Here is a 26054-nt window from a genome sequence, read left to right as displayed (position 1 = left end):
ATGACCAACTATCAGTTTCTAGCACCAACTGATACCTCCTTAGAGTTATAAGCCCGACGGTTTGGTCCAAATTGACTACCGCTGTAGCATGAGCAGTCGCAAGACATTACGCTACTGCAAAGGACAAAGCAATAGATGGAAGGATTTCCGATTTTTATCTTTATTTTCTTGAATTGCTACTACCTCAACCTGCATTCCACCACTTCAACCAATACCGACATTGGTCAGTAGATCATCACACACTACCGGCACGGACGAACAGTGGAACGACCCGTTTCAGAAAAGCCAAGCATTTACTTGGACTCGTCGAAGACGTAGGTGAGGTGGCACTTGCCGCAGTACTGACGGTTGTGCATAGCAGCCATGAAGATACCAGCACCGCACTATAAGTCATTAGCTGGAGTCTCAACTTTCCCAGAAGAGCAAGTTAACATACCTCGGGGGAGGGGCACTCGCGGCGGAGACGCTCGATCTTGCCATCGCCGTCAACCTTGTAGTACTTGAGGACAGCGAGCTTGGTCTTCTTGCGCTTGTGCTTGATCTTCTTGGGGGTGGTGTAGACCTTCTTCTTGCGCTTCTTGGCACCACCACGCAGACGGAGCACGAGGTGCAGGGTCGACTCCTTCTGGATGTTGTAGTCAGAGAGGGTACGACCGTCCTCGAGCTGCTTGCCAGCGAAGATCAGACGCTGCTGGTCGGGGGGGATTCCCTCCTTGTCTGTTGTCTAGTTAGAATCAGAGTCTCTGCAGCCACGATGCTTGGAGGGGTTGCGTACCCTGGATCTTGGACTTGACATTGTCAATGGTGTCCGAAGACTCCACCTCGAGGGTGATAGTCTTACCCGTAAGGGTCTTGACAAAGATCTGCATCTTGAATGAAGGCCTGTGAGAGAGAGATCGTCAGAACCATGGTCGTTGAGTTTTTTTTCGAACAGTTGTGCAAAAGCCATGATCCTCGGTTGCAATTTCTGCTCGCACATCCTGAGAGATTACGTTGCAATGTCGAGGATAATGGATGTTGAATGAAATCTTTCTAAGTTGATTCCATTTGATTGAAGGCACATGGAGTGATGTATGGGCTGCAAACTCACCTCGACAAGACTTGTCTTCCTCAACCTTCGTTGCGATCGTGTGTAAAAGTGATTCCGGCGAAGTGTGCGATTAAAATGATTGTGCGGTCACGTGCATCACATTTGGCCCGATTTAATCTAGCGCTGAATTCCTGGATCATTCTTTCGCCGGTCCGAGATGAGGATAAATCATGTGATGTATCTTATCGCCTGAAGATCCAGGCATCAAACGATCGGGACAGATGACGCCAGAGTTTATCTTTGGAACACCAGAGCAGTTGCCTCAGTGTCATCGTCATCAGGCCTCCATCCTTGCTAGCAAATAATTGATGACATGAAACCTATAATTGCCATCAATTATTTCAATGCTATTGCGAAGAAAGGGAGCATCAAAGTCAATCATTCGAGCCCTTCATAGGCACCCCGTTGCCCCTATATAGCTGCATCTTTCGAGGGTGTCTTGACTATGAGAGGTTGTTCTCTGAGCTCCTTACTCCGTGCAGGCGCAAGTAAACTCTCACAAGATAGACGCAGGGTTTGAACAATGGCCCTAGCTTGAATATTTTCCGCACTGGAACCAAGGCGCAAACGCCCACCAATCGATCCACAATGAGGTTGTCAGGCTTCATGCCAAGGGTTGATGGTTTCCCCGACGCCTGAGCCGCCTGCGTTGCTGGGCCAACACCGCCATTGTTGATCGGAACCGTGGGCTGCATAGTAGGTAGATCGGGATAGCCATGGTCTGCTGGATCCAGCTTTGAGCTATCTATCTATCGATCATCTATCGATCATCTATCGATCCATCTCATCCCCTCCATCCTTGGTTCACATCTTGAATTGAAATACCCTGTGTTTCTCCCCATTCTCACAGCTTGCTTGTTTTGTTCTCGGACTCCACGTCTAGAGGTCAATTTGACAATCGCGCGGCAAAGCTTTAGCTTTAACGCCTTTCTTTGAAGCCTTTGTGACAGTTGCTGTGATCGCAAGTCTTTACAAGAGCTAGCGCACAGGAAGCCCGAGACTTCGGCTTTTTAGTTTTCTCTCTTTCTCTTCTTCTTTAGCTCGGTTTGTGCTCTTTGTTCAATAGGACACCAAACTGACACTGTTACAGGGTGGTTGCTTCCCATCTGCTGGGCCCGGCCAAACGGCTAGCGCTCCTCGAGGTTCGTACAGCACGTTTTCGTATATTTGGCGCTGCGCTCCTGCATGAGACTTACAGGTCAAAATGATAGATCCAGACGCAAGATCTGTCAACCGTCGGTCGATCACATTCACCACGAGTGCACTCCAGAGATCTCCGCCCGACATGTTAGCCAATCCACATAGTAATCTGCACGAGCGTTATCGACAACATCGTCGGCAGATTTCAACCCCCAATGCGCTGGAAGCCGCCAAAGTTCCTACCCTTCCAGCACAGGCATTGCAGCGAATCAATGCGCATCGCCGTGGACAGAGTCTCGACCAACGACCTTTGCACGATGGGACCGTTTCCATTACTAACGCAACAGCAACTCAGCAGCACCAAATCCTTGCTGGAGGAGAACAGCATCCCCAATTCTCGCAATCGGCACATTTCCCCCAGCACTCCTCTCCCATGCCCGTGATGCCTGAATGCCCGTCTTTGACCTCAGAAGACTTGCAAGCATTATCCAATTCTACCAGCAATGCGAATCATCCGGGCATGGCTTACATGAATTCGAGCTTCTTTGCTATGGGGAATCCGAGCTTGGGACTTCGACCAATGGATAACAATCTGAATCTGATGCAACAGCAACAGCAGCAAAATGCCCACGTCTCATGCGTCAATAGCCTTGAGGGCCAAATCCTCGACAACGGTGCCTGGAATTTCTACCAGCAAGGCCAGCTCCCTACGACGCTTCGGTCTCAAGTCAACAATCTTTCGGCCGATGGGAGACGACAGTCTGTTCAGTCAGATATCACCCCCTCGCAACGACCACATACCCCCAAGCAAGCAAATACGCGTAAGTTATCCATTCAGTCATCTTGGTCATTTTTCTCCCGGCCACTGACAACCGATCCAGACTACTTTCCCATAACGCCAGCGACAACTCCGTTTAAGAAACCGGCGGAACTTGCTCAGTATAGTACGGACATGCAGTCCACCCCCACCAAGGAGACAGGCCGCTCTGCACCCGCATCAGCCCAGTCGGTATACATGCAACGAGCCAAATCCCTCCAAGGAGTTGCGGGGTCTACCTTTTCCAACTCCAAAATCGAGATGCCCTCCCCCCCGAACACGGCTTCATTTGAAATTGACAATTTTGATGCGTTTAGCAGTCAGCAGGGTTCCAGTTTCGAGATTTCCGAGTCAGAGAATTTATCGCAGAGTCACTATGCCTCGTCGTCAGCAACCTCGTCCTTTCAATCCTCCCCAGAGCTAGCCGCCATGCCAAGCCCCGAAGACAATCACGAGAAGGCTCATAAGCTGCCCATCTTCCCTGCCGCGTCCAATCGGCCAGCGCACAGGAAGGCGCTGAGTACCAGCTCCAGTTCCACCTTGACGAAACCCCGGCTCTCTCCAAGAGTGGCTTCAATTGATAGCCTTAACCTTGATGCTAGGGTTCATGCTTCTATCAAAGAGACTGGGATCACCATCGATGAGATCGCCTCCTACATCTCTGGCCCTGACCCGGAGGATGGAAAGTGGGTTTGCCTTCACCCCGGCTGCGAGCGGCGGTTCGGAAGAAAAGAAAATATCAAGTCCCACGTCCAAACCCACCTTGGTGATCGCCAATATAAGTGTGATCATTGCAACAAGTGCTTCGTTCGTGGACATGACCTGAAGCGTCACGCCAAGATTCACACTGGAGACAAACCATATGAATGTCTTTGTGGCAATGTATTCGCTAGGCACGATGCTCTGACTCGGCACAGACAACGAGGAATGTGCATCGGCGGTTACAAGGGTATTGTGCGCAAGACAACCAAGCGTGGCCGTCCAAAGAAACATCGACCAGAGTTGGAGGAGAGACAGGATAAGGCAGCCAAGACACGCCAGAGAGTCGCCGAAAAGTCATCCCATGACTCCTCGTCCGGGTGTGTTGATTCCCCCAACTCGCCGCCTTCCGAAATCCTTGAAAATATGAGTCTTCACGGGGGATCGAGCCCTAAAGAGAATATGCCCGCGTTCATTCAGCCCAACTTTTCCTTGCCTCCATCGGCGTTTACTTTCACGCCTCCTGCGTCTCCCCGACAGAGTCTTGGAAACCAGCCATCGCCCGCTCAGAGTCGCCGCTCACTCACGCCCAGTAGCGAGGATGAAATGCTGCCTTTGTCTCCCTCCAAGCGCCCCCTCGAGAAGATCGTTGAAGAACCGAGCCTGCCTTTCACTTCGAGTGCCGACCCATACACCGATATTGCTGCCTCCACCGCGGAGCTGTCTTCTCCACATACGGCTCCCACCTTGGCTGATTCGTCTCACGGCTCCGACCTCGATATTTTCATCAGCACGGATAGCTCCGCCAATTTCAAGCATGAATTTCCCGATCTGAGTGACCCCGACATGGCCGCTTTCCCCGACTATGTCAATGGGTCTACCTTCGAACCCGGAATGGATCTGTTCTCGAGCAAGACATTCTCTGCCGGTACCTCGATGAACGAGGACTTCTTTTCACTCCAATTCCAGGTTGATGATATGACCAAAGAATTCTTCATGGACTGCTAGCTTTGGCCTCAAACGACGCACGAGCCACACGAACAGAATGAACACCACACATAACATGACACGATGCAACGACCCTGGTTAATGAAAGACGCGCAAATTGATTCTCATGACTCCGATATCAACGACTGGAACTACACGTATGACAACGACCGTCAAATTCCCAAGACACGACTTATGTACAATTTCAATGACAACTTCCACAACAACCTTTCTTCGTTTGTGAATGACATCTGTGACAAAAATTTTCGGGGTTACACATTCTTTATTTTTTTCCTTCATCTCGGTTCTTTCTCTTCTCGCACATGTACGACATTTCGGGTTCTGCAGTCAAGACTTGGCCTTCCCAACAGGGTTCTGCAATGACCTCTCCTTTGACTCTTATCCTTTGTCCATGTTTTAGCGGTCCTCTAGCCTAATCCCGGCGTTCACTTTGTTCTTTTCGGGAATGTTTTTGGCCCGCTGCATCCCCTGTTAACCACTAATCCTCGGTCGTCCGCATGACCTGTACTTTATGAGCAATAGATTCCACGATTCTCGCTGCGCACAATCAATTATCTTCGGGCCTTTGGCCTGCTATTAGACCCGCTTTCTTCTTGAAACTACATAGAATTTCTCAGTAGACTCAGCTCTATCCAGAATCGGATTGGAGGTCTATCTATCTAATTTAAGAACCATACCAAACTAGGAGAATACGACTCGCTCAGCGACGCTCCTTCCATGTAATAGCAAGGTCGATCAGATGTTCATCCTGGGAAGCAAAGATGGTGCTCTGCGTGCGGCCTTTTGGTGCCTTGTCCGCGAAAAAGGTCGTATTTCCGCGATAGGAGAGCTTGCCATCCTGGACCTGTACCCAGTGATAACTTCGTCAGCGGACGCAAGCCAGTCGAGGGCACAATAGAACTTACGGAAAACTCCTCTGGAGCAGTGACATGAGGACCACAGCTAAAAGCGTCTCCCTCGAATGCACAGATTCCCTTGCTAGATTGCAGGGTGAACGTGTCATCTGTTACCTCGTTAGCAGGCCGTTCTCGCAGATAGAAGCACAATTGCTGTGATGGAGTTTTCCACCCTCCCTTTCTGGAGCAACGCACCTGTAGCCTTCTTCGCTTTGAAGGTTGCGCATGTGCCAGAGGCGAACCACTTCCCGCGGCTGATAATACAGCCTCTTCGTCCACCCATCGATGATACTATCAGGTTGCCGCGTCCCTTAAATGGAGTCCCGGTGGTCGTTGGTTGAGAAGGAGTATCTGTTGTTCGGGAAGGTTCGCGGTGTTTCTTGGGTATGTAGTGGATGCCTGTGGCAGGGCAGTTGGTCTTGAGGCCGTCTGCGGTCATTTGGTCATTCATTAGCATGATTGGCGTCGCGCTGGGAAGTGAGAGATCAAGGCTTCACAGACCTGGTTCAGAGGGGACGAAGGTTCCCGTCTGCAGAGAACCTGCAATATTGAAGTGGTACCAGACTTCATTTAGCGCACGGTTTCGACACCGGATGGTAACGGGTGCGGCGTGGGCTTTTGCTAGAGCAGCTTGGATTTCGTCGAGCGTGTATGTCTCCGTATGCGAGGGGACAATACCAGCATTAGCAAGTGTCTTAAGCATAGCAGTCAGTCAGATCAAGTTTAAGTAATGGTCAAATGGGGCTTGCACCTGGTAAGTAGGCAATTTCTGGAAGATCTCGACCGTTTTGTTGAAGTAGTCTACGACTTCTTGCTGTGGATAATAATCCGCATAGCAGGTGGTCTCCAGAGTGCTAATACATGTGCCATGTTTGTTCCATTCGTGCTCCCAGAGATCTTCATCGTCCCCTCGGAAATCTTTCCAAAAATCACTCATATACTCTAGTAGGTCAGCTCGGCCTGAGTCAACCAAGATCAGGGAGATGTTGCTGTATCTCCTCTTTGAATCACAGTATTGATCAAAGCCACCATCACAGAAGTCCGGCCTAGGGGGGTGCCCGGTGATCAGTGTCTTATTCAGTACGATGCATGTCTGCGACAATAGGAGCTTTGGTAGCACCACGTAGAGCTCACCAGAGTCCATGAATAGTCCAGGAGTCGACTGGCCCGACCGCAGGATCCGCATCCCAAAATTGCGTCTGGAGCATCTGCCCTCCGGGATAGTTGAAGCAGCAAGTGTCCTGGCCATGGTACTGGGCGTGACAGCTCAACTCCGGTTTAGAGCATTGGAATGAGTTTTGCGAAGCTTCATGATCCGGCTCAAATATAGTCGAGAGTCCCAAAGAGCCAGTCAGAGCTTTCAGAATATGCTGCGGTCCAGGTATACTCTGCAACATGTTGACATCGAAGCTCTGGAGGGCGGTACAACTACTAGGAGTGAAGACGACGTGACGGTTGCCTCCACTCTCACTGCAGAGCCGAGAATTGTTTTACGACAGGATAAATTGTAACAGTACAAGCAGCCGAGGAACTAATTATATGATAAGAAACGGTCCAGAGGAGGAGGATAGCTCTTGATGCAAGGTGTGGGAATGATGGTGGACGCACGTGAATGTCTCGTCATAACGTGACTAAGCTGAGTGTCACATGTGACCTGTTCATCTGATGAGTGCCTGATTAGGCTATCGCAGTGCTTCTCAGTCTTTCTGCAGAGAAGACTAACTATCTACCAGGTTGGACATTGACAAAAGGCACTTCGAGAATCACAGGGGTAAAGGAGATTAGGTTTGTTCAAGATGAGCGGGGGGTATCATTGTTAAGTCTGAGTAGCTATCCTATGCCTGAACAGTGATCCAAGATCACGAAGGTTCAGAGCTTAATTCAGCTTTGGCTTCAAGCTCATGAGCGCGTTCTTTCCAAAGCCTTAAAACCTCAAATCCTACCTCAACGGCAATGAGGAGGATGATAATCCATTCGAGCCGGAGGCCGTGTGTCTCGCTCAGTCTCTCTCGAAGCACGCTTGCTATTTCCTGTGCGTAGTCCATTTTCTCGTTTAAGAGTTTGATGCGAATACCCACGTCCAGTGCCCTTCCTACCTGTTCGTAGTAGCCCTCTAGACCTAGCTCATGCCGGCTATCCCAGAATAAATCTGGCAATGAGTCTGTCAGTTCCGAATAGAGATTCAATTGGGCTCGCACACTCAGCAGTTGGCCGGTCTTGCGAAGGATGAAATCTCTTGTGAAGGGTAAGCGAGAGCCTTGTGATAGAAGTGTGGGTATTGTTCTGGTTGACTCGAAATAATTGGCCAACAGAGTCTCAAGCACTGCCAGTTTCGTACTTCGAGCCAACCCTGACGAAAATGCCACCTTAGTAAGGACCGTGTCTACGGACTGCCGGCCGAGCTTCGATTCCGGGTCGTCATTACCGGACTTGGTGCCAAGGATAATGGTGTCTCCTTTAATGCTGCTATTCTCCCGTTGGGGGTCCTCAATGTATTCCAAATCCTCGGTCTCCAGATTATCTATGTGGGCGCCTTCCGCCGCCGGGAGAAGGGTTCTAGTTGCCAGAAAAGATGTAAAGCCCTCGGGCAAAGACCATGCCACCACAGTGCCGGAAGGGAAAACGAATACATCGCCAACTTCATCGGATGACAGATCGGTCGTGGTGAGATTACTGACGCGTCGAATTGAATCTATGGGAACTTGGATATGAACGACTTGAGGAAACAGGCCTGTTTGAAACGGATCCGGCTCGAAACCTTTCTCTTGGAGGATATCTCTGACTTTGCGGATATCGAATTGTTCTGCTACAGCATAGGCTGTTACTGCCTTTTAGTCCAATATCAGCGGCCTATGCTTGCTTGAGGGCGCAGTTGTTGAAACCTTAGTCTGGTAGATTCCTTGCTCTTTCAGTTGAGCCTTTGATAAGATCCCATCTTTCGACCTTTGTGCCTCCACTGCCACTCTCCGTAACGATGTAGGTGCGGCCGGGTTTCTGGCACCTCTCCTGCGTTGCTTCTGCGTCTCCGATGACAACTCCTGCGATAAATCACCATTTCTAGACTGTTTCTGACTGAGAAAGGCATTGGACGAGAAGAAATCTTTGCGCCGAGGAAGACCAAGGGGATACGACGCGTGAAGATTATGGCTCTGCGGCTGTTTCAAGATCTTAGCCATAGTGGGCCTTCTGCATATCGAACAGACGTAGGGCCTTGCGAACATGTTGTAGTATTGGTGCTGAGGAATCCGAAAGGCGCAGCCGAACAGGGATCCATTAACCTTACTCCTGTACAATAATGCTTTGAAAACGACGCAGCAAACAGGGTTTGCAAAGAATGTGTTTCGACCCATCCAACCGGCATTCAACGGCGATTTGGGCTAGGTGCTTAGTCATCAGCTATCCCCGAGTTACCCCAGGTCCACCAACTGCTCGTCATGACTCGATCCCCCCACCCGTGGTGATCCTTCAATTGCTCCAGGTACGGAAATAGGCATTCGCCATGGACGCGCCGGGCGCGACTGAGCCTACAGAGGATGCCCATCAGGATAGTTCGGCACATGACGCTGCTGTGCAGCAAAGAATCACTGACAACAGCTTTCGGCCCGAACAACATGTGGATGGAGACGACGAGGATGAGGATGATCATGGGAGTGGAAAGGCAGACACTGAAGAGGAAGAGGAAGATGATGATGATGATGACGACGACGAAGATGAGCCTCAGCTCAAATACCTGTATCTCACGAAAAATCTGTACGCGGTGTACCGCAATGGCGACGCAACCAGCTCATTCTTTACCGCGGGCGATAAGATGGTATGATTTCGATAGCGTGCGATTCACTTTCCTTTGCTGAAATATTCTTTAGATTATTGGAACACACAATGGCAATATTGTAAGATAACATGGCTACTTGTTTTGAGAGCGCAGCAACTGACATCTTGCAGCATGTGCTTTCCTTGCCTGTATTTCAGTCGCTTCGGATTTATCACGCACACTCAGCGAGCGTTACTTCGATTTCAATCTCTCCGTTTCCTCCTCCCTTGCCGAGCATCAAAGCAGAGAACGTCACCAGAGCGGCCACGGAAGATCAAGCTGTTCCCACTCGATCCTCGTTCAGCACGGCCAGCCTTCGTGGCCACAATAAATCAAGCCATCAGACAGCTCCACCTGCAACACCCTCCAATTCCATTTATGTTGCGACGTCCTCTATCGACGGTAATGTGTGCGTTGCCTCTTTAGTGGATACGAAAGATGTCATTCTTCGGAACTTTGGGCGACCTGTCCAAGCTGTCGCACTATCACCAGAATACAAGAATGATCGAACATTCTTGTCTGGAGGGCGAGCGGGTGATCTGATTCTTACGACTGGTGGACGAGTGGGTGTGAGCACGAACTCAACGACAATGGGAGGCGCCGCAGCTGCAGCGTCCAGCTGGCTTGGATCGATTGGGCTGGGAGCCAATACCGGCAAGGACACCATATTACACAGCGGGGAGGGTGCTATCAGCACGATTAAATGGTCATTGTCGGGGAAATACGTCGTTTGGGTCAATGAAGAAGGGATCAAAATTATGCGGTCGAACTTACATCTGGACTCAGCTGACTCTGAGCTTGCTTGGAAACGAATTAGCCACATTGACCGTCCGAACGGCCCTGGATGGGAAGAAATGGCCAGCGTCTGGAGAGCTCGAGCTGAATGGGTGGACGAAGATTCTCTTCGCTGGGAGGATAATGTGAATTCCCAGCAGGACGAACCTCATCTTAACACCCCGGCCCCGCCGGATATAGTTGCGATGAAGGAGAATGTAGAGAGGCTCGTCGTGGGTTGGGGAGGGACTGTTTGGGTCATTAATGTGTATCCCGACCGGCCAAACAAAAACAATAAGGACCTGAAGATAGGATCTGTCCAAGTCTCCACCATGTGAGTTCGCGTTGCCATATTTTGAAACGATCGCTGACAAATTAACTCTAGCCTGCGAACTGACTGTATTATATCGGGCATAGCACTATATACACCAAACCTTTTAGCTGTTCTTGCATATATTGAGGCCGAGGAAGAGAATGTTTCGGAAGAGCGGACGAAGCACGGCGTTCTTCGTCCTCGCACACACCGCCGTCCCCGGGGCCTGGAACCCGAGCTTCGCATTATTGATATTGATACGAAAGAAGAGCTCAGCGCTGATACGCTTACAGTTAGTCGATATGAGAATCTCACGTCTTCAGACTACCACATGTGCGTCATACCGCCGTGGAGATCATCAGTGCCTGTGTCTCAACGTGGGACTCTGGAGACACTTGGAAATGGCATCTGGGACGCGACGATGTACCCTGCGAGGTTGTTCAGCTCTGGTGCAAGTATCCGGAGCACAACAAGCAGCGGCGACAAAGGCTCGATCAGAGCGCCAAGTATATTGGCCTCGAAACGGATGCCGAATGAAGAACCTATCTCTAAAGAAGTACACGACATTGCGGCAAGCGCTGGTCCCAAGATCTTCATCCACAGCCCTTATGACTGCGTGGTTGCGGCGAAAAGAGACCTTTCAGATCGTCTAGCGTGGTTAGACGAACATGAGAAATACGAAGAAGCGTGGAAGCTCCTGGAGGAGCATCCAGAGGCGGCGGGAACACAGGAAACATTGGATAATATGCCAGGTATCTCAACAAGGTCCCAGAGCAGCTTGGGTGACTTCTTCGCCGATGATAGGTCATCCATTACGACTACTGGTCGAGCTGTAGCTTCTGCCGCTGATCAAGAAAAGCGCCGAATTGGAGAGCTATGGATCAAACAATTACTCGAGCAAGACGACTGGAGTCGAGCCGCTGAAGTTTGCGCGAAGGCTATACAGACCACTTCCGCATGGGAGCATTGGGCGTGGACCTTTGTGAGGAATAAGAAGTTTGACGAAATCTCTTCTGTTATTCCAGCAGATTTTCATCCGTCCTTGTCGCAGGACATATATGAAGAAATCCTGGGTCATTATGTCTCTCGAGATCGGCACAGATTCAGCGAACTCTTGGATACCTGGCCTTTCACTCTGTTTGATGTTAATAGTGTCACAACAGCTGTCGAGGAACAGTTGGATCCAAGGACGGTGTCACCTGAGACAGAGGACTGGCGGATACTAACCAAATGCCTGGCCAAGCTCTATCTGGCCGGAGGTCATTATAACGAAGCATTGCACTGTTACATTCGACTACAGGATGCGGACACTGCCATGGCTTTGATCAAGGAGCACCGTTTGCTGGACGCTCTTTCAGATGATATCCCTGCATTTATCATGATTCGAGTTTCCAAGCAACAGATGAAAACAGCTCCACTTTCCGAACTGGAAGAGATAACTGCCGAGCCAATCAAGCTTCTCGTCAGCGAAGCATATACTGGAATTGTGCGCCCTGAGGTCGTGGTCACTCAGCTTAAAGATGCAAATCGGCTTCTCTTTCTTTATTTCTACCTCCGCGCTCTCTGGCGAGGAGAATCGCTTCCACACAGCGCTGCAAAGCCACGCAGAGGTCACGGTGCTCGAGTTCGGGACGCAGCAAGCAAACTAGCAGCAGATGAGGGGAAGGCGCTAGTTGATAATTTCGCTGATACCGCTGTGGAACTTTTTGCCGACTATGACCGTCCATTGTTGATGGAGTTCTTGCAGGTTAGCACCGCGTACTCCTTTGACACAGCGGTTGCTGTCTGCGAGAGACGCCACTTCACGTCGGAGCTCATCTACCTCCTATCTAAGATGGGACAGACGAAGAAAGCACTGAACCTGATTCTATCCGACTTGAAGGATGTCTCGCTGGCAATATCATTTGCCAAGTCGCAAGATGATCCTGATCTTTGGGAAGACCTTCTCAACTACTCCATGGACAAGCCACGCTTCATCCACGGGCTCCTTGTTGAGGCTGGCACGTCCATCGACCCGATCAAACTTGTCAGACGCATCCCAAGCGGACTTGAAATCGAAGGGCTGCGGGAAGGCCTCACCCGCATGATTCGTGAACACGACTTGCAGGCGAGTATCAGCCAGGGTGCCGCCAAGGTCCTTCAAAGCGAAGTCGCTGTTGGCATGGCCACCTTAAGAAAAGGACAGCAACGAGGCATCAAATTTAATATCATTGAAGAGAAGGCCGTCTCCGACACCGGCGACAGAAACGAAGCGAGCAGCAACACTGATACAGAGAAGGCCTTGTCGCCATCGAGGCCGCCTACGTTTCAACCAGGGAGGTGCGCAGGATGCCATCTCCCTTTCTATCCCAACGGTAAGCTACCTTGCTTAGACTATACAAAAATGTCCTCAGTGTTGATCCATTATGTTCGCGTAAAGAAAAGGAAATCCTCGTTGGCTTCGCATGTGGACATGTCTTCCACCTATCGCACGTTCACTCGGATGATACCTCAACAACCTCGGACGGAAACCAGTCCGGAATGCAGACCCCACGCCCGCTGCCAGAAATTGGCATATCCACCCTGAATGAACTCCCGCTGTCCATGTCTAGCACCGTCGGCGCCAAGGTAACCACCGCGCGGCTCTTGAGAGATCGGATTGGAAATGGCTGCCGCATCTGTTCCCTGGCTAAAGAAATTGAGGCGTTGGGTGAGTCGGAGACGTGACGGTACGTGCCCAGTCATCTCAGTGGTCTTGACTTCCATTCATGGTCTACAAATCTCTCGTTAATCGCATGAGACCTCCCTGTTCGTTCTCATCTTCTGAATTCTTCCGTTCTAACACTGAGCGGTCAAGGTCAGTTCTGAAATGGTGTCTCATGTTCTTTATGCATCGTACTCAAGATGCTCTCTGATTCTCGGCGCTTATGCTTGGTGGACCAGTCACTGGAGAGAAGGTCTATGACATTGGTCGGTCAGGTAACTCTTCTACAACTTAATGATGCGACTAGATGGGCGATTATATGTTTGGTTCTTTGAAGATACCCATATCAACAATCACAATGCTAACATTATATTACTTGAGTGCGGAACGTGATCACACCCATGCGGATATCAGCCGTCTTAAGCTCCATTGGAAACTATTAAATTTGTTGAGTATCAATAAAAGTGAGCAGCACATCACTACCGCATCCCCATAAAACAGGTAAACACAGACAACCCGACCAGCGTGAGCTTCTTGAAATCAGAATTAGAACATGGCCAGTCGTACCAGTTGCTCTGAACGGGGATATCAGAGTTTGCTTCGCGAGCTCCGACTTCTAAAAGAGGAATAAGACTGATAGAACATGGCATCCTATACGTTCATGAAACTTGTCATCACCAAGGTCCATACCAGAGAAGCAAAGTGTATTTTCCCTTGACCAGTGGCAGAATCCGATAGAGGAGGAGCGAATGGTGGTTCACTGCTGCTGGGCACAGGAGCAGAAGCATCGCTGCTACTGGTCGAGCTGGTACGGCGGGAAGCCGTCTGCTCTACAGACGACGTAGTTGAAGATTCAGACGTGGAAACGCTAGTCTGAGATGTTGGCATCGAAGCGGTGGTAACCATGGTTGGAATTGGCGGGATCCAAATGGTGGTAGAAGGCTTTGAGAGAGTCGTGCTTGAAAAGTCGCACACAGTCTCCGTGACAGTGAGGGTGACAGTATCTGCATATGAGGACTTGTCAGCACGTGGGAAGATCACAAGAAAAGAAGCAGTGGGCATTGTTAGGGCAGAGAGCTTACCGGCACGAGCCAGATATTTCAGGGCCAGTGGAACGACCACTTCCTCGACTATAATGCTGTCAGCATACGCAAGATTTGCATTTAGGTAGTCAACATCAAAACTCACCGCTTGAATTCCTCACTTTCAGATCGTCATCAACGACTTTGAGTCCTTCTATCAATCCTGCCGAAAGATATTAAGGAAGCACACTCCAGATGGGGTGACGAGTAGGGCTCGGAATCAGACAAAACTTACCTACGCCAGAGCTCAAGGTTGCGAGGTAACAAACAGCGAAGCAGAAAACAGCCTTGAGGGAGTTCATATTGGTCATGTTGGTCACTTCTAAGACGAGCAGATACAGAGCAGCAAGGAACCTTGATACAGAAAGACAAGTTTGATGATTTGAAAGTGTTGAAACGGATGGCTGGATGAAGAACAGGATACAGCAGTGGGAAGAAAAGAGAGATAAAAGTAGAGGAGAGAAGGACCAGGGAAAGGGGAGAGTCAGTTGCAAGGTCGTTTGATGCCCAAAGACAATAGTTACAGAAAGTGCGACAGTGACGACATTCCCCAAATAGGAAAGTTGTATACAGTGTAGGTGTGTGGACTACCACCAATGAAGCGTCCATCAACCAGAACGCGACAACAAAGATAAAGATAGATTCTTCCATTCTTTCTAGTCAGACTTGAAGTACAATGTCTCTCCCCCAGTTACTGTCTGTCGTGTAGCCTGTTGTGTCAAAGTTCAAGACTCTGGTATAGATTTGATCCCCCTGTTGAGAATGACAAACGGTAGCTTACCGCGTTTGTTCTGATGCGATTCCAATAAACAGGTATGGCCAGCCTAATTGATCGACTGATCAATGTGACAAGCTGATTCAACCCTATCGATGACTGTATAATGTACCATTGAGGCTCTCACGGAATTTTTATCCTCGGGAGTACGACTAATCATAACGGCTGGGTATTGATGATATCCGGCTCTTTAGGGATGCTACTCAAGGATAGATCCACCTCGAAATCATGGATTCGACCAATAAATCACAGAATTGCTGAGACATTTCTACCATAGTCCCTTCGGATTTTCCCTTGTGCCCTGAAACGAGACCGTAGAGTTCATCAAAACAGGATAGATAGGTTCGCCGTACTCCAGACTTTAGCTTCCATTTGCCACTTACCCTGTTAAATATGGTAAAGACCGCAAAGACTGCAGGCGTTGATCAGAGCTCCTAGCAGACGCTAGAAATAAGCATAATTGCCCTGCTTATCACCGTGCTGTTTAGAAAAAGACTGGCACAGGCAATTTCGAGTAACCTGGACAGACCTTGGCATACTACCAACTATCCACTAGTATACTACTGAACTATAGGGCAGCTACCTTAGCTTTGCTAGACATGTACAGCTGCAAGGTGTTGGCCTCCATAAGCTATCAGTATCGAGCAGGTGCAAATCTACCGGTGTGTAGATTATGAGCAACGCAATCACACTCTATTGAGTCTTATAGAAAGCCCTATTCATCCATGTCCATGCTTTGATGAACTACTATATGAGTAGTAGAGCAACGGTCAAGCATAAGGTACGGAGTAGTTCGCAGTGGTATAGCATCAAATTTACTCTGTATGGAAATACAAACATGTTGTGCGTGATCGTCTACTGTATACCGTAATAAACAGTATTTCTGGAAGGTATTTTATTTTTGGTCAGAATTTGATTGTCCATGGGCGAGACTCTCAGGTTCAGTTGGCAAGCTCCACATCGGCACGACCCGCGTGGAGATATCCATTCCCTCCAGAAAGTACAGTAAAACCTCGTTATAACGAGATATTCCAGACAGTCCAAATTTCTCGTTATAACGAGGTTCTCGTTATATCAAGGATATATATAATTTAGCCTGTAAAATAGCTTCGAATATCCCGCTGAGTCTGTAGGCTCAGCTTTCGACCCCAAAGGATACGTTCATGCTTATCTAGCTCATATATAAGGCTAGGAATGCCCTCTGCCTGCTGCTCCTCATATAAACGAAGTGTTCTTAGTGCATCCAATGCCTGATCAAGTGATATTTGTGGTAGAATTTCAAGCTCCTCCTCAGAATCATCATCAAGCTCTGGCCCATACTGAGCTAGAATCTGGCTCTCAATATCTTCAAGAGTATCCTGGACAGCTTCCTCTGCAGGGTTCAGAAAGGTATCAATATCCATTAGGTCCTGGATAGGCGTAGAGAGCTTAAGAAGAGAGAAAGCATTCTGTATATCATCCAGAACTGCTGGATCGACAGGCTCTCGATATGATGGTTGAGAATCTAGAGCCTTTTGAAAGCAATTCTGGATTACCTGCCCAGAAAGATCAAATTCCCAGCTCTGGATTCCCCATCGAACCGCTCGTAGAATGTTCATTGACGCAATTGGATCACGATTAAGCTCAAACTCTTGAAGGATGAAGCGAATCCAGTATCGTTTCCAGTATGACTTCCAACAGTGGATAATCCCTTGATCAAGAGGCTGGTATCGGCTGGTAGAGTTCGCAGGAAGCCATATAATAAGAGTATTCTGTAGTGGATAACCACTAGATTGAATCTCTGTTACAGCAGCTTGATGAGCAGAGAAGTTATCCATAAGAAGGACAACATTCCGTCCACTCATCTGCTTATCAAACCAACGAAGAAAGTCTGTAAATATTGATGTTGTAATCCAGGCTTTCTGGTTACTCCGCCAGATAAGATTCAGATTCCGTATATTAACACCAGCAGCTTGGAAAGCTCGGGGATTCTTCGCTGTACCAATAAACCATGGTAATAGCTTCTCAGAGCCATCCGCATTGCAACAAAAGAGGGCCGTTATCCGTGCTTTATCTTTCTTTCGACCTGGAAGTTGACGTGTTGAAAGACTCCGTGCAGGAGACCGCTTCCAGAAGAGGCCAGTCTCATCACAGTTAAACTGGTCCTTAAGGCTATACACACTTAAGACTTGTTTAATCTCAAGCATCTCTTGATCTGCCTGAGCTGGAACACTTCCCTCCTCTCCATGATGTCGATACCATCTTACTGACCTCCTTGTCTGGAAGTTATGAAGCCATCCATTACTGAAAGTTGGCATCTCTTGCCCTGGGTAGATCTTCTCCCAAAAAGACTGAGCCTTTTGTCGAATAATCTCTGCAGAGATAGGTATTTGTTCCTCCACACGTATTATCCACTCAAATAAGGCGTTCTCTAGCTCTGGCCAGTTCTCACGGCGTTGGCGCTTTGCATCGCGGGTAGGGAGGGAATCGGCATCAAGATAGTCGTATTTGCGGGATAAGATATCAGAGATGAGACCAGATGAAAGAGTATGATCGTAGGTCTCCTGAAACCATTTACGAAGGTCTTTCTGTGTTGCGTTTGGATGGAGGCGTTTTTGGGCTCGCAAAGCAGCCTTCTGGGACGTTGAGATAGGCTTCCTCTGAGGCATATTAGCTAATAAGAACCCCTTGATATAACGAGATTTTGTATGGGAGATAAGGCAAAGTTAACGAGACTCGCTGTAGCGAGGGATCTCGTTATTTATATGGAGAATTAATTGAAGCAAGGAAAAAATCTCGTTATATCGAGGTTCTCGTTATAGCGAGGCTCGTTATAACGAGGTTTTACTGTAAAGGAATGCTATGACATCATGCCAAGGCCCGAGGAACAGCCAGGTCCAGACTAAACGGAATTATTGACGTCACCATCCTGAGGAGAGTTTGGCGCATCAAGCGGCAGAATCCGCTTTCCTGATTCTGTACTCCTTACTCCGTACCACAGAGAATGGCGGGTTTTGGCCACATCCTTCCTTGACAAACACTCTTTCTAATTTATAGGTAAAATGGAAACAAACTGTATCATATGGTTGTAACCAGAAAAAAAATATAAGGAGCCCTCCTGACAATACAAAACAAAAACAAAAAATAAGATATCACATCAACACGCAGGTCGCAAGGGGATGAAGATCCTAAGCATCTACTGTTTGGTTGAAGAAAAATCCCATCGAAAGAGAATAGCTAAGGTCAAAGCCTAACACAAAGCACAACCGCTAGTCCAGCCATGGCTTACGCACTGCGTGCACAATCTGGAACACAGGAATCTGGGTCATCCCTTCTTCAGCAAATAATATGGCATGTACATTTCCCACTAGTTCCCAGGACTGTGCGACAGTACCATGCATACTACCTTAAGAATTTGTCACCTTTGAATCTCCTTACACAAAGTTCAATTAAGATTTGAAAATTGTCTCAATTGCCCATGAACAACAGTGATCTGAGCCTATCAGGATTCTTGAGTCAGACTTCCCCTCTATGGCGTAACTCACTCAGCCCAAAGGAGCTCATTGATCAATCCACAATGTGACTGGGGGCCTAGAGTATGTCTACTGCCTTAGTGGAAAAAGTGTAAATACAAACAATAAACAGCGAACTTATCTTTGAAGCTCCTAATAGACACTGGTCGCAGTGGAGTGCCATTAGCAATTAACAACGGGGAGCAGGATCGACTGGAATGTTTGCCCAAATCCCGCACGGCTAGGGCGACTTTGGTCTCAAACATGGGGGCTCCCCACAATCAAACACAGATTATTTCAGTTTGACCTTTCATTGGCGACAACTCAAATATGGAATTAAAACAACAGCAGAGATAGTACTCTCCTGACCTTGTATCTAGAGTCTCTGGCCAAGTCATCTGCAGCTCTGTGTGTTATTGGACTTTTCACATTACTCTTATCTGTTCTGAAAAGTGTCTTCTATACTGTAAATAAACAGCTAAATACACTACAGTTTCAGACTGCTGATCTTGGGGTATCCAGAGAACAAGCTGTATTTTAAATTTTTGTCTAGCTTCTAACTGGGGGTAGAGGTCCCGGCCACTCACGGTCCAAGCCCATTTAGTCTATGCTTGGGTGGGACCTGAAATCTCATGGTCGCCACCCCCAAAGGGCCCAATGAGTACGGAGTACGCAGTCGATAGTACTCAGTAGATTGGCAGGTAGACATGTACACTAACATGCTCTGTGTTAGAGCTGACATTGTACTCACGGATACTTTCTTACTTACCAGTGTCTTTAGCTTCAGAAACCCCTACTGATATCTCGAAGGTTTGAGGGACTTTTACTGTATTGGCATGCTATTCTGATTATACACAGACCACTCTGTACCTCTTGACTCCATACTCCATACTACGCTTCACACTAGCGCCTAAGCTTACGACGTAATTCCTAATCGCCTATTTCTCAGTCACACCACAGCTTCTCATATATATATATCTCAATCAAAGGTGATCGTGTATTCTCTTCCTATGCTGTATTGTAATAACATGAACCAGAAAGATCCATCTCTGACATCTTTCCATGTAAAAGAGCGGTTTGTGACATTGTTTTTGAATTAGACACAGTTTCTGAGCCTTCACAGAACGAGACGACCACTGACACACCAGCCTTTGGCCATCACGACAATCTGTATCAAAAACAATCAGAGTCAAGAGTGAGGGGTAGTGCTCATTCAAGTCCCGAAAAACCACATAATACTTTGCAAGATTAAGAAAAAGAAGCAAGCAGAACAGAGCAGAATGGCACAGGGTATCTATCTCGTATGCTTTGTTCCCCAACCATGTTCTTGAAATCACAATCAGAAGGCAAAGGAAACTGTAGCAAGAAACCTCACAGGATTATAAGCTGATATGCGACTGCACATTTAACAATCCTAAAGCAAAGATAGTGCAGTATATGGTGCGGAGGAAGGTGGAAGAGGTCGTAAGAAAGATATGCACATGAAGTGAGGAAATATCGAGATGGATGAGATCAATAAAATCAAATAAAATCAACGAAACAATCATATTGCGACAGGGTATCATTGCCCGGGAACTCGTTTATTATCCCCGCAATCAACGCCCCCAATAATATCAAAACAAAAAAAACCGCGGGAAGGGGAAGCAAGCCAAGCCCACAACCGCAAAGGAAAAGCAAGGACATGGCAGCACTAGATACATACCATTTCTTTGCCCAACGCGCGCCAGGCGCCAAATAAGATGGGTTATTAAACCGGGATGGAATCTTGCTTATCGCCAAATGTTAAGTTAGCGTTTTTGGCTCTCGTTTATCTGGGTTTTGCTTCGCCGTTGATAAAGAAGAGTCTCTGAGTCAACAAATTTCTGGAAGACAACGCATTTTTAAATCCAGCCTTGACGCATCAGTAGCTCAATTTGACCTCCACCGCAGGATTTAGGTGATCGGAACTGTTTGCGACTGCATTGTCGAATGCTGATGCTTCTGAAATCTCGACGACCATATCTTGGCCATCGGGCAACTCACGGACCACATCGTCATCAACCATGATCTTGAGGCCATTCTCCTTAACGTGCAGAACGCGTACTATACGCTGTGGATCGATCTTCTGCTTCATTGAAATCTTTTCCATCAGATCACGAACGGTTCGCTCGGTCAGATAGACTGCACGGTAATAATCATCGCCGTTTTGGTGGGTCCGTGGAAAGCGAATGTAGAAACATGCAACTAGACTAGGTCAGTACTTTGGCCTCAAAGTAGGATCTCGTGGTCGACTTACTCGGCTTTTGAGGACGCTCCGCAGGTGGTCTATAGGTGGGATCGATATCCACAGCTTCGATATATCCCATTGGGAGATTCGAGCCTCCAGAGATTCTCTGCACTTTGACTGGGTGCTTGAGAATCATTTTCTCTCCAGAGAATTCCGAACTAGGTCGCGAATTGTCCCTTGAGTTGCCCATTGATCCCTGGTAACCGGAATCGTAGAAATGTCCCTGCTGCTGAAGCTGTGGGGGATGACAGGGAGAGTTGATCGAAACATTGCTGCTGGTCGGTGACAGAGTATAAGCAGAGGCATCGATACTAAGACGAGGGTCACCGGGCTTCGCTGAGCCCTCCTTCTTCACCTGATCAAATGAGTCGCCAGGTAAGATCACGGGATATAGATCCGGGTCGTCTTGTTCGTCGCCCCGAAGTCCGAGAATACTCATTGGCCGAGTGGAACTGAACATGTCCTGCAACATGGCTAACTTAGCATGAAGATCATCTTCCACGGACAGTTTGTCGCCATCCTGTGAGCTCATTGACCAAGTCCTCTTGTGTTTGGAGATCTTCGCAGGGCGTTGGTCAGAATTCTTCAGAGAAATAGGGTTACCAGCTCGCTTCCGCTTGCCATAACTGCCTGCACCTATTCCAGCCTGAGCGATCTGCTGGCGCAGCTTCTCAATGGTCTTCTTCACATGAGCGACGTCGTTAGACAGCTTCCGTTCCGCTCCATGGTCACGGAAAAGCTTGACTTTGCAGTAGCATACTTCGGCTTCGCGAGAGTCTGCGCTCTCCGGACCAATCATCTCCGTTTTGGCACAAAGTCTTACGGGGATGCCTTTGACACCTTTTGAATGGCTAAAATCCGTGGATAGGAAATTGAAGCGAACGGAGATGGCGCATTCAGGTACTCCAGTCGCCGGATTGGCGGTCCACGTAACACAAAATCCATCAAACGAAGCGCTCTCTAGTTGAATTTGCCGTTGCTTGTGATCTTCAATGCCTCCTTGGGTCGGATCGACATATTCAACCGCCTGGAGCTTGCCGCCTCGCTGATACGCCTCGCTAGAGCCACGTCCCTCCTTCCATAATTGCCAGCAAGCAGCAGGCTTTGATCTCTGCTCCTCTTCTTGGAAAGAGACGCGAATGAACGTGCGGTATCTTACCGGATGGCCCGTCATGGGCGGCGGGTTCGAGTCTATGACAGAAACTGAATAAGCCTGTCCTTTGTTTAGATATGATATGGGAATTTCGTTCTGGTGCTTTATCATCGCAGTTGGGGCACGCAATGTGACATGGTAGCGGAAACTAAGGATGTTGGTTAGAAAGTCTTAGAACTAACAGTGACGGGACATAAAGAGTATCTCACTTCTCACTAGATCCTGGAGTATCTGAAAGATCATGTGCGGCTGAAGTGGCAAACTGGGAAGTATTTCCCTGCATATCGACATCATTTAGCGACATTTCATCCACAGACTCATCCATAGCGTCGTAGCCTGAATCGCGGTGAACAAATGCGCTGGGTGCGAAAGACGGTTGTGGGGCGAATGCCTGTGGGTTGTGAAAATGTGGATTGATATAGTGCTGATCATAGTGGTCCAGGCTAAATGCCTGGCCACCAGCGGTTAAGGTTGGGCCGGGTAGTTGTTGGGTAAGGGACATTGGTGTGATCATGCTCATGCCGGGCGTGTGTAGGTCTCCAGCTTGGCTATGAAACAATGGCCCCAAACCTTCCGAATTCGGTGTGTAATACCCACTCTGTTGGGCTGGGAAGTTCATATAGGATAGAGAGTTCGGGTCGACAAAAGAAGGTGTAAATCGCAAGTCTTGTGCGGCGCGCGGTGTAGTGTCGTTGACTTTGATACCATCACTCTCCATGAGCCTTTTTGGGGGGGATAAAGTCAGATAATGCCAGATCGAATAATGTGCAAGCACCGGCGAGTGATGAACGAATGTAGAACTTTTAGATTACATACCTAGACGGAGTGATAGGCTGGTTGCCAGCCACTTGCCCCAAACCGGGAGCGTTGCGTTGCGAGCCTAGGGGGACAACCTCCGAGAAAGTTTTCTGAAATCGTTGAATGAACTCATCGTCTGGCTTCTGGGAGTTTTTTCTACCTGTGAGTGAGCATATATCCTAGGAGCCTGCCGTAAATAAAGCACTGACACCGAACTTGACATACCTGTTGCTAAACATTGTGGGTAAACACAGATGTCTGAGAGCTAAAGAGTCAAGCGGAATTGACGGTTGACAAGAACGGTGATCGACGAATCGCCGCTAGACTCAGCATTCGGATCAGGCGGGGTGACTATCACTGGGAGGAGACTGGCAGTTATGGTCTGAAGCTGATGGAAACACTCTTGTTCAAAGCGTTGGCACCGTACTATGATAATTTTGGGGTGGTTATCACTGACAGCTTAATGTGATCCCAAAAGTGACCACTTGGATCCAGGTTGCTATGAGTTTTGTGATTAAAGATTCTTTTATCGAAGGTTCCGCAGAAAGAAATCAAAGACTTGAAGGGGTTGCGGAAATGTGGGATTGTTGAAGTTTGCTGTAGCTAAAGCGTTCCTTTATCGGCGGAGACGGTAGTGACTGGGAGGATATGACACCACGGACACAGGAAGGTTTTATACGATCGTGGTTTCCAGAAGGTGGAAGAGGAAATGAGAGAGGAAGTTAGATGATGATGTAGGTCAAACCAACAAAGTCGCGTCAATGGTGGAGATATCCGTGAAGGCGCGATATGAGTAGCGAGGGGCGAAAAGAAGATGGTTGATAATGGGGTGTGGATTGGGAGAATGCGCAGAGGATCTAAATCGCAGGAACTGAAGCCCCCAATGGTAGTGGACTTCGAAATGGACAGGCGGAAGGCTGTGTGGACGAACAGCGAGTGATGATTTAGAAAACCCAGCTGCTCAGAACCACAGGTCCCTGGGGTGGAGAGTCGAGAAAAAGAATTCTGCCCGGGGGAATTGGAGAAGACTGGAATTAATTTAGGAAACAGACCAGACCGAAAGGGGCCACATGGGCAACGTGGTGATGTCGAAAAGAATAGTAAATGGGGAAGAGATTTAAGTGAAAACCTCGTCTGGAGGAAATGCTTCTGGAGCCTTTCCCTTTATCCTTTCTCCGGCTTCATCTTTGATCTTCCCTCAGAATATGCGTATTTAATTAAAAAAGCAACGAAAAAGAGTTTGACCGCCGTAATCACCTTCTTGGGGAGTCAAATGGACAAGGCCCATGGATCGGTGGGGAGGTAGAAGGAGGGGTGGAGACCCGGTATTTTGTAAAACGATCTTCTGTTGAGTAAGTTGCGTCCATGCATCCCGGTATTATTGGTATTATAATGTGTAATAATGTCTAATAAATACAGTACTGAGCGGGAGTAAGGTACTCTGTACTCCGTACACCCTCGCGTATAGCAAAATTTACCCAGAAGGTCAAGTCAACAAAAATTTACCTTTTCATTGAACCATATATGACATCATCTCCTGTCCACCAACTATACTATCGGAATATAATCATCAATGTGTGGGACCTCGCAATTAGCTAGATCCATGTCCTAAAGTCCGCCCCATCTCAGAGACTGTGGTATCAGTCTGATGATATTGGCATTCTGAGAGCCCACATGAAGAAAAAAGGGAAATACTGGACTTGCCCTGCATACAGAAGGTTTCGAAACGCACCATCCAAGCTAAAGTTCATCCTCACATATGAGCTGGTAGAATAAAACTATAGGGGCGAAGGGTGGTCTTTCAACATGACCACTTACCTTTGATAAGACATGTGATAAGACTTCCAGATTCAGACAGTATATAGTCTGTTTGGCAGGTTTGTCAATGTAGTGCGACTGATTCCATCATCAATCTTTGCGCCTCCTACGTCTCCCGCAAGTCATTTGCTCTATAGCTGGTACACAGGAGCTCCAGTAAACCATACTGCGGTTAACTAAGGATTTACCCTAATGAAATTTGAGTCCATACAGATAAGTAGTCGATGGTTATCTAAAGTAGCGTAGTCAATCCATTGGGCACGTCGATTCGTTTTTAGGAAATCAAATTAGAAGTACGTCATTGTTGGGGGCTGTGGGGGAACTGCACGAGCCAGAATGAGACACTGTCGAGAAAAGTAGAATAGACATTGAACAACCTTATCTTGAGCTGCCGTAAAATTGCGGTCATTACGGCATAGAACCACTGCCATGCCCCCAAAGTACCGAAAGTACATTGAGCAATGTACACAGGAACTGCTTGATGACACAACCCATTTGCGCCAGCAAGGCTTGGTAGACGCCTGAAAACTGTCTTTTCTCCTAGAAAGCGTTTAGCTAACTACACCAAGCCCTTGAAGTAAGTTTTACTGTTGTCGGTGCAGCAATGCTACGCATGTACCTAGATGACGAGATTAGCATGAAAGCATTGTACCCTCGACCTGAAACCTCGCAAACAAATCTTCTTCCAGCCATTCTCAAGCCCTGTAACACCTGTGACATGCTCACGGCAGTGTTGGAGCGAGGTACTGACAGTCTGGTAAGGTACGTATTTGATGCAGGCTTTCTGTATTGACGGAGGAATAGACGTGAATGCCTAAGGCATGCCGCATGACCGTTGGCGTCGCCGTTTCCCGTCCCGGTCAAAGTACCCCCCAATGACATTTTCTTTGGCAGGTGCAAGCTCGCCAATAAAATAGGTATGTTACACAAGCACCTCCTGTTCCATCTCCATGAGAATCCCCGAATCGTTTATTGTTCATCATTTTTTTTTTTTCATACACTCGAGTCATTCCGAAATTCGGATGATGTGCTTACAAATTAATTCTCAGAGATCCACAATACTCAGAAGTACATGTGGCGAAATCATATATTGTGAGGTGGGGAGTTGTTGAGACTAGAGTGTTCAGTAGCCATTCTGAAAGTGCTTCTTTTCTGGCCAGACGGAGTCTGGAACATGTAGATACTGATAAGTACTCTATTAAGCTCTGTCGTCTATATAATGTCTTAGAAATGGTCTTGTCAAGTTGTTATGGTCTAAAAACAGGCACTTCACCTTATTTAGTGTTACTGATCGGCAAGCCGGACCTCTTCGCTGATTGGCTCAATTCGGAAGCGCAGTGAGCAAAGAGCAAACGAGGGATGGATGATCAAAGTGAGAAAAAGAAATATCCTACACTGTGCGGTATGGCCTTATTACCGCATTGGGTAAGGAATATTTAA

At 48.0% G+C, this 26054-nt stretch overlaps 9 protein-coding genes across 9 annotated transcripts; 3 read left to right on the top strand and 6 right to left on the bottom strand.

Annotated features, from left to right (window-relative positions):
- Positions 1 to 293: 293 nt before the first annotated feature.
- AFUA_3G11260 (ubiquitin-ribosomal 40S subunit protein eS31 fusion protein) lies at positions 294 to 1120 on the bottom strand (the record flags this gene model as incomplete). The annotated part of the gene is made up of 3 exons (XM_749400.2): positions 776 to 1120; positions 437 to 717; positions 294 to 383 (listed from the first exon to the last, which is right to left on the bottom strand). The coding sequence occupies exons 1-3, from the start codon at positions 867 to 869 to the stop codon at positions 294 to 296; spliced, it is 465 nt and encodes a 154-aa protein (XP_754493.1). The 5' UTR covers positions 870 to 1120.
- Positions 1121 to 2375: 1255 nt separating this feature from the next.
- On the top strand, positions 2376 to 4754 carry ace2 (putative C2H2 transcription factor (Swi5); the record flags this gene model as incomplete). The annotated part of the gene is made up of 2 exons (XM_749401.1): positions 2376 to 3051; positions 3112 to 4754. 2 exons carry the CDS (start codon positions 2376 to 2378, stop codon positions 4752 to 4754), a joined length of 2319 nt encoding a protein of 772 aa, XP_754494.1.
- Positions 4755 to 4835: 81 nt separating this feature from the next.
- Positions 4836 to 5652, top strand: AFUA_3G11240 (uncharacterized protein; the record flags this gene model as incomplete). Its single annotated transcript, XM_077804426.1, has 2 exons — positions 4836 to 4969; positions 5481 to 5652. 2 exons carry the CDS (start codon positions 4836 to 4838, stop codon positions 5650 to 5652), a joined length of 306 nt encoding a protein of 101 aa, XP_077660577.1.
- On the bottom strand, positions 5455 to 7223 carry rny1 (T2 family ribonuclease; the record flags this gene model as incomplete). Its single annotated transcript, XM_749403.3, has 6 exons — positions 6785 to 7223; positions 6402 to 6696; positions 6152 to 6344; positions 5846 to 6079; positions 5660 to 5757; positions 5455 to 5598 (listed from the first exon to the last, which is right to left on the bottom strand). Exons 1-6 carry the CDS (start codon positions 7045 to 7047, stop codon positions 5455 to 5457), a joined length of 1227 nt encoding a protein of 408 aa, XP_754496.2. The 5' UTR covers positions 7048 to 7223.
- A 16-nt stretch (positions 7224 to 7239) lies between these two features.
- AFUA_3G11210 (RMD1 family protein) lies at positions 7240 to 8992 on the bottom strand. Its single transcript, XM_077804425.1, has 2 exons — positions 8533 to 8992; positions 7240 to 8478 (listed from the first exon to the last, which is right to left on the bottom strand). Exons 1-2 carry the CDS (start codon positions 8869 to 8871, stop codon positions 7510 to 7512), a joined length of 1308 nt encoding a protein of 435 aa, XP_077660576.1. The 5' UTR covers positions 8872 to 8992; the 3' UTR covers positions 7240 to 7509.
- Positions 8993 to 9077: 85 nt separating this feature from the next.
- On the top strand, positions 9078 to 13256 carry AFUA_3G11200 (CLH domain-containing protein). Its single transcript, XM_077804424.1, has 5 exons — positions 9078 to 9461; positions 9514 to 9540; positions 9593 to 10569; positions 10621 to 12902; positions 12968 to 13256. The coding sequence occupies exons 1-5, from the start codon at positions 9150 to 9152 to the stop codon at positions 13252 to 13254; spliced, it is 3885 nt and encodes a 1294-aa protein (XP_077660575.1). The 5' UTR covers positions 9078 to 9149; the 3' UTR covers positions 13255 to 13256.
- A 626-nt stretch (positions 13257 to 13882) lies between these two features.
- Positions 13883 to 14624, bottom strand: AFUA_3G11190 (uncharacterized protein; the record flags this gene model as incomplete). The annotated part of the gene is made up of 3 exons (XM_749407.2): positions 13883 to 14361; positions 14420 to 14476; positions 14549 to 14624. The coding sequence occupies 3 exons, from the start codon at positions 14622 to 14624 to the stop codon at positions 13883 to 13885; spliced, it is 612 nt and encodes a 203-aa protein (XP_754500.2).
- Positions 14625 to 16179: 1555 nt separating this feature from the next.
- On the bottom strand, positions 16180 to 17736 carry AFUA_3G11180 (uncharacterized protein; the record flags this gene model as incomplete). The annotated part of the gene is made up of 1 exon (XM_077804423.1): positions 16180 to 17736. The coding sequence occupies one exon, from the start codon at positions 17734 to 17736 to the stop codon at positions 16180 to 16182; it is 1557 nt and encodes a 518-aa protein (XP_077660574.1).
- A 1604-nt stretch (positions 17737 to 19340) lies between these two features.
- On the bottom strand, positions 19341 to 24160 carry AFUA_3G11170 (grainyhead-like protein). The gene is made up of 6 exons (XM_749409.3): positions 23254 to 24160; positions 23022 to 23198; positions 22815 to 22952; positions 22208 to 22720; positions 20855 to 22146; positions 19341 to 20802 (listed from the first exon to the last, which is right to left on the bottom strand). Exons 2-6 carry the CDS (start codon positions 23033 to 23035, stop codon positions 20480 to 20482), a joined length of 2280 nt encoding a protein of 759 aa, XP_754502.2. The 5' UTR covers positions 23036 to 23198; positions 23254 to 24160; the 3' UTR covers positions 19341 to 20479.
- Positions 24161 to 26054: the final 1894 nt, after the last annotated feature.

Source organism: Aspergillus fumigatus, chromosome 3, assembly GCF_000002655.1.
Source record: "Aspergillus fumigatus Af293 chromosome 3, whole genome shotgun sequence".
Lineage (NCBI taxonomy): Eukaryota > Fungi > Ascomycota > Eurotiomycetes > Eurotiales > Aspergillaceae > Aspergillus > Aspergillus fumigatus.
The sequence above is the reverse complement of the archived record's forward strand: the minus strand, read 5'-3'. Positions and strand labels throughout refer to the sequence as shown.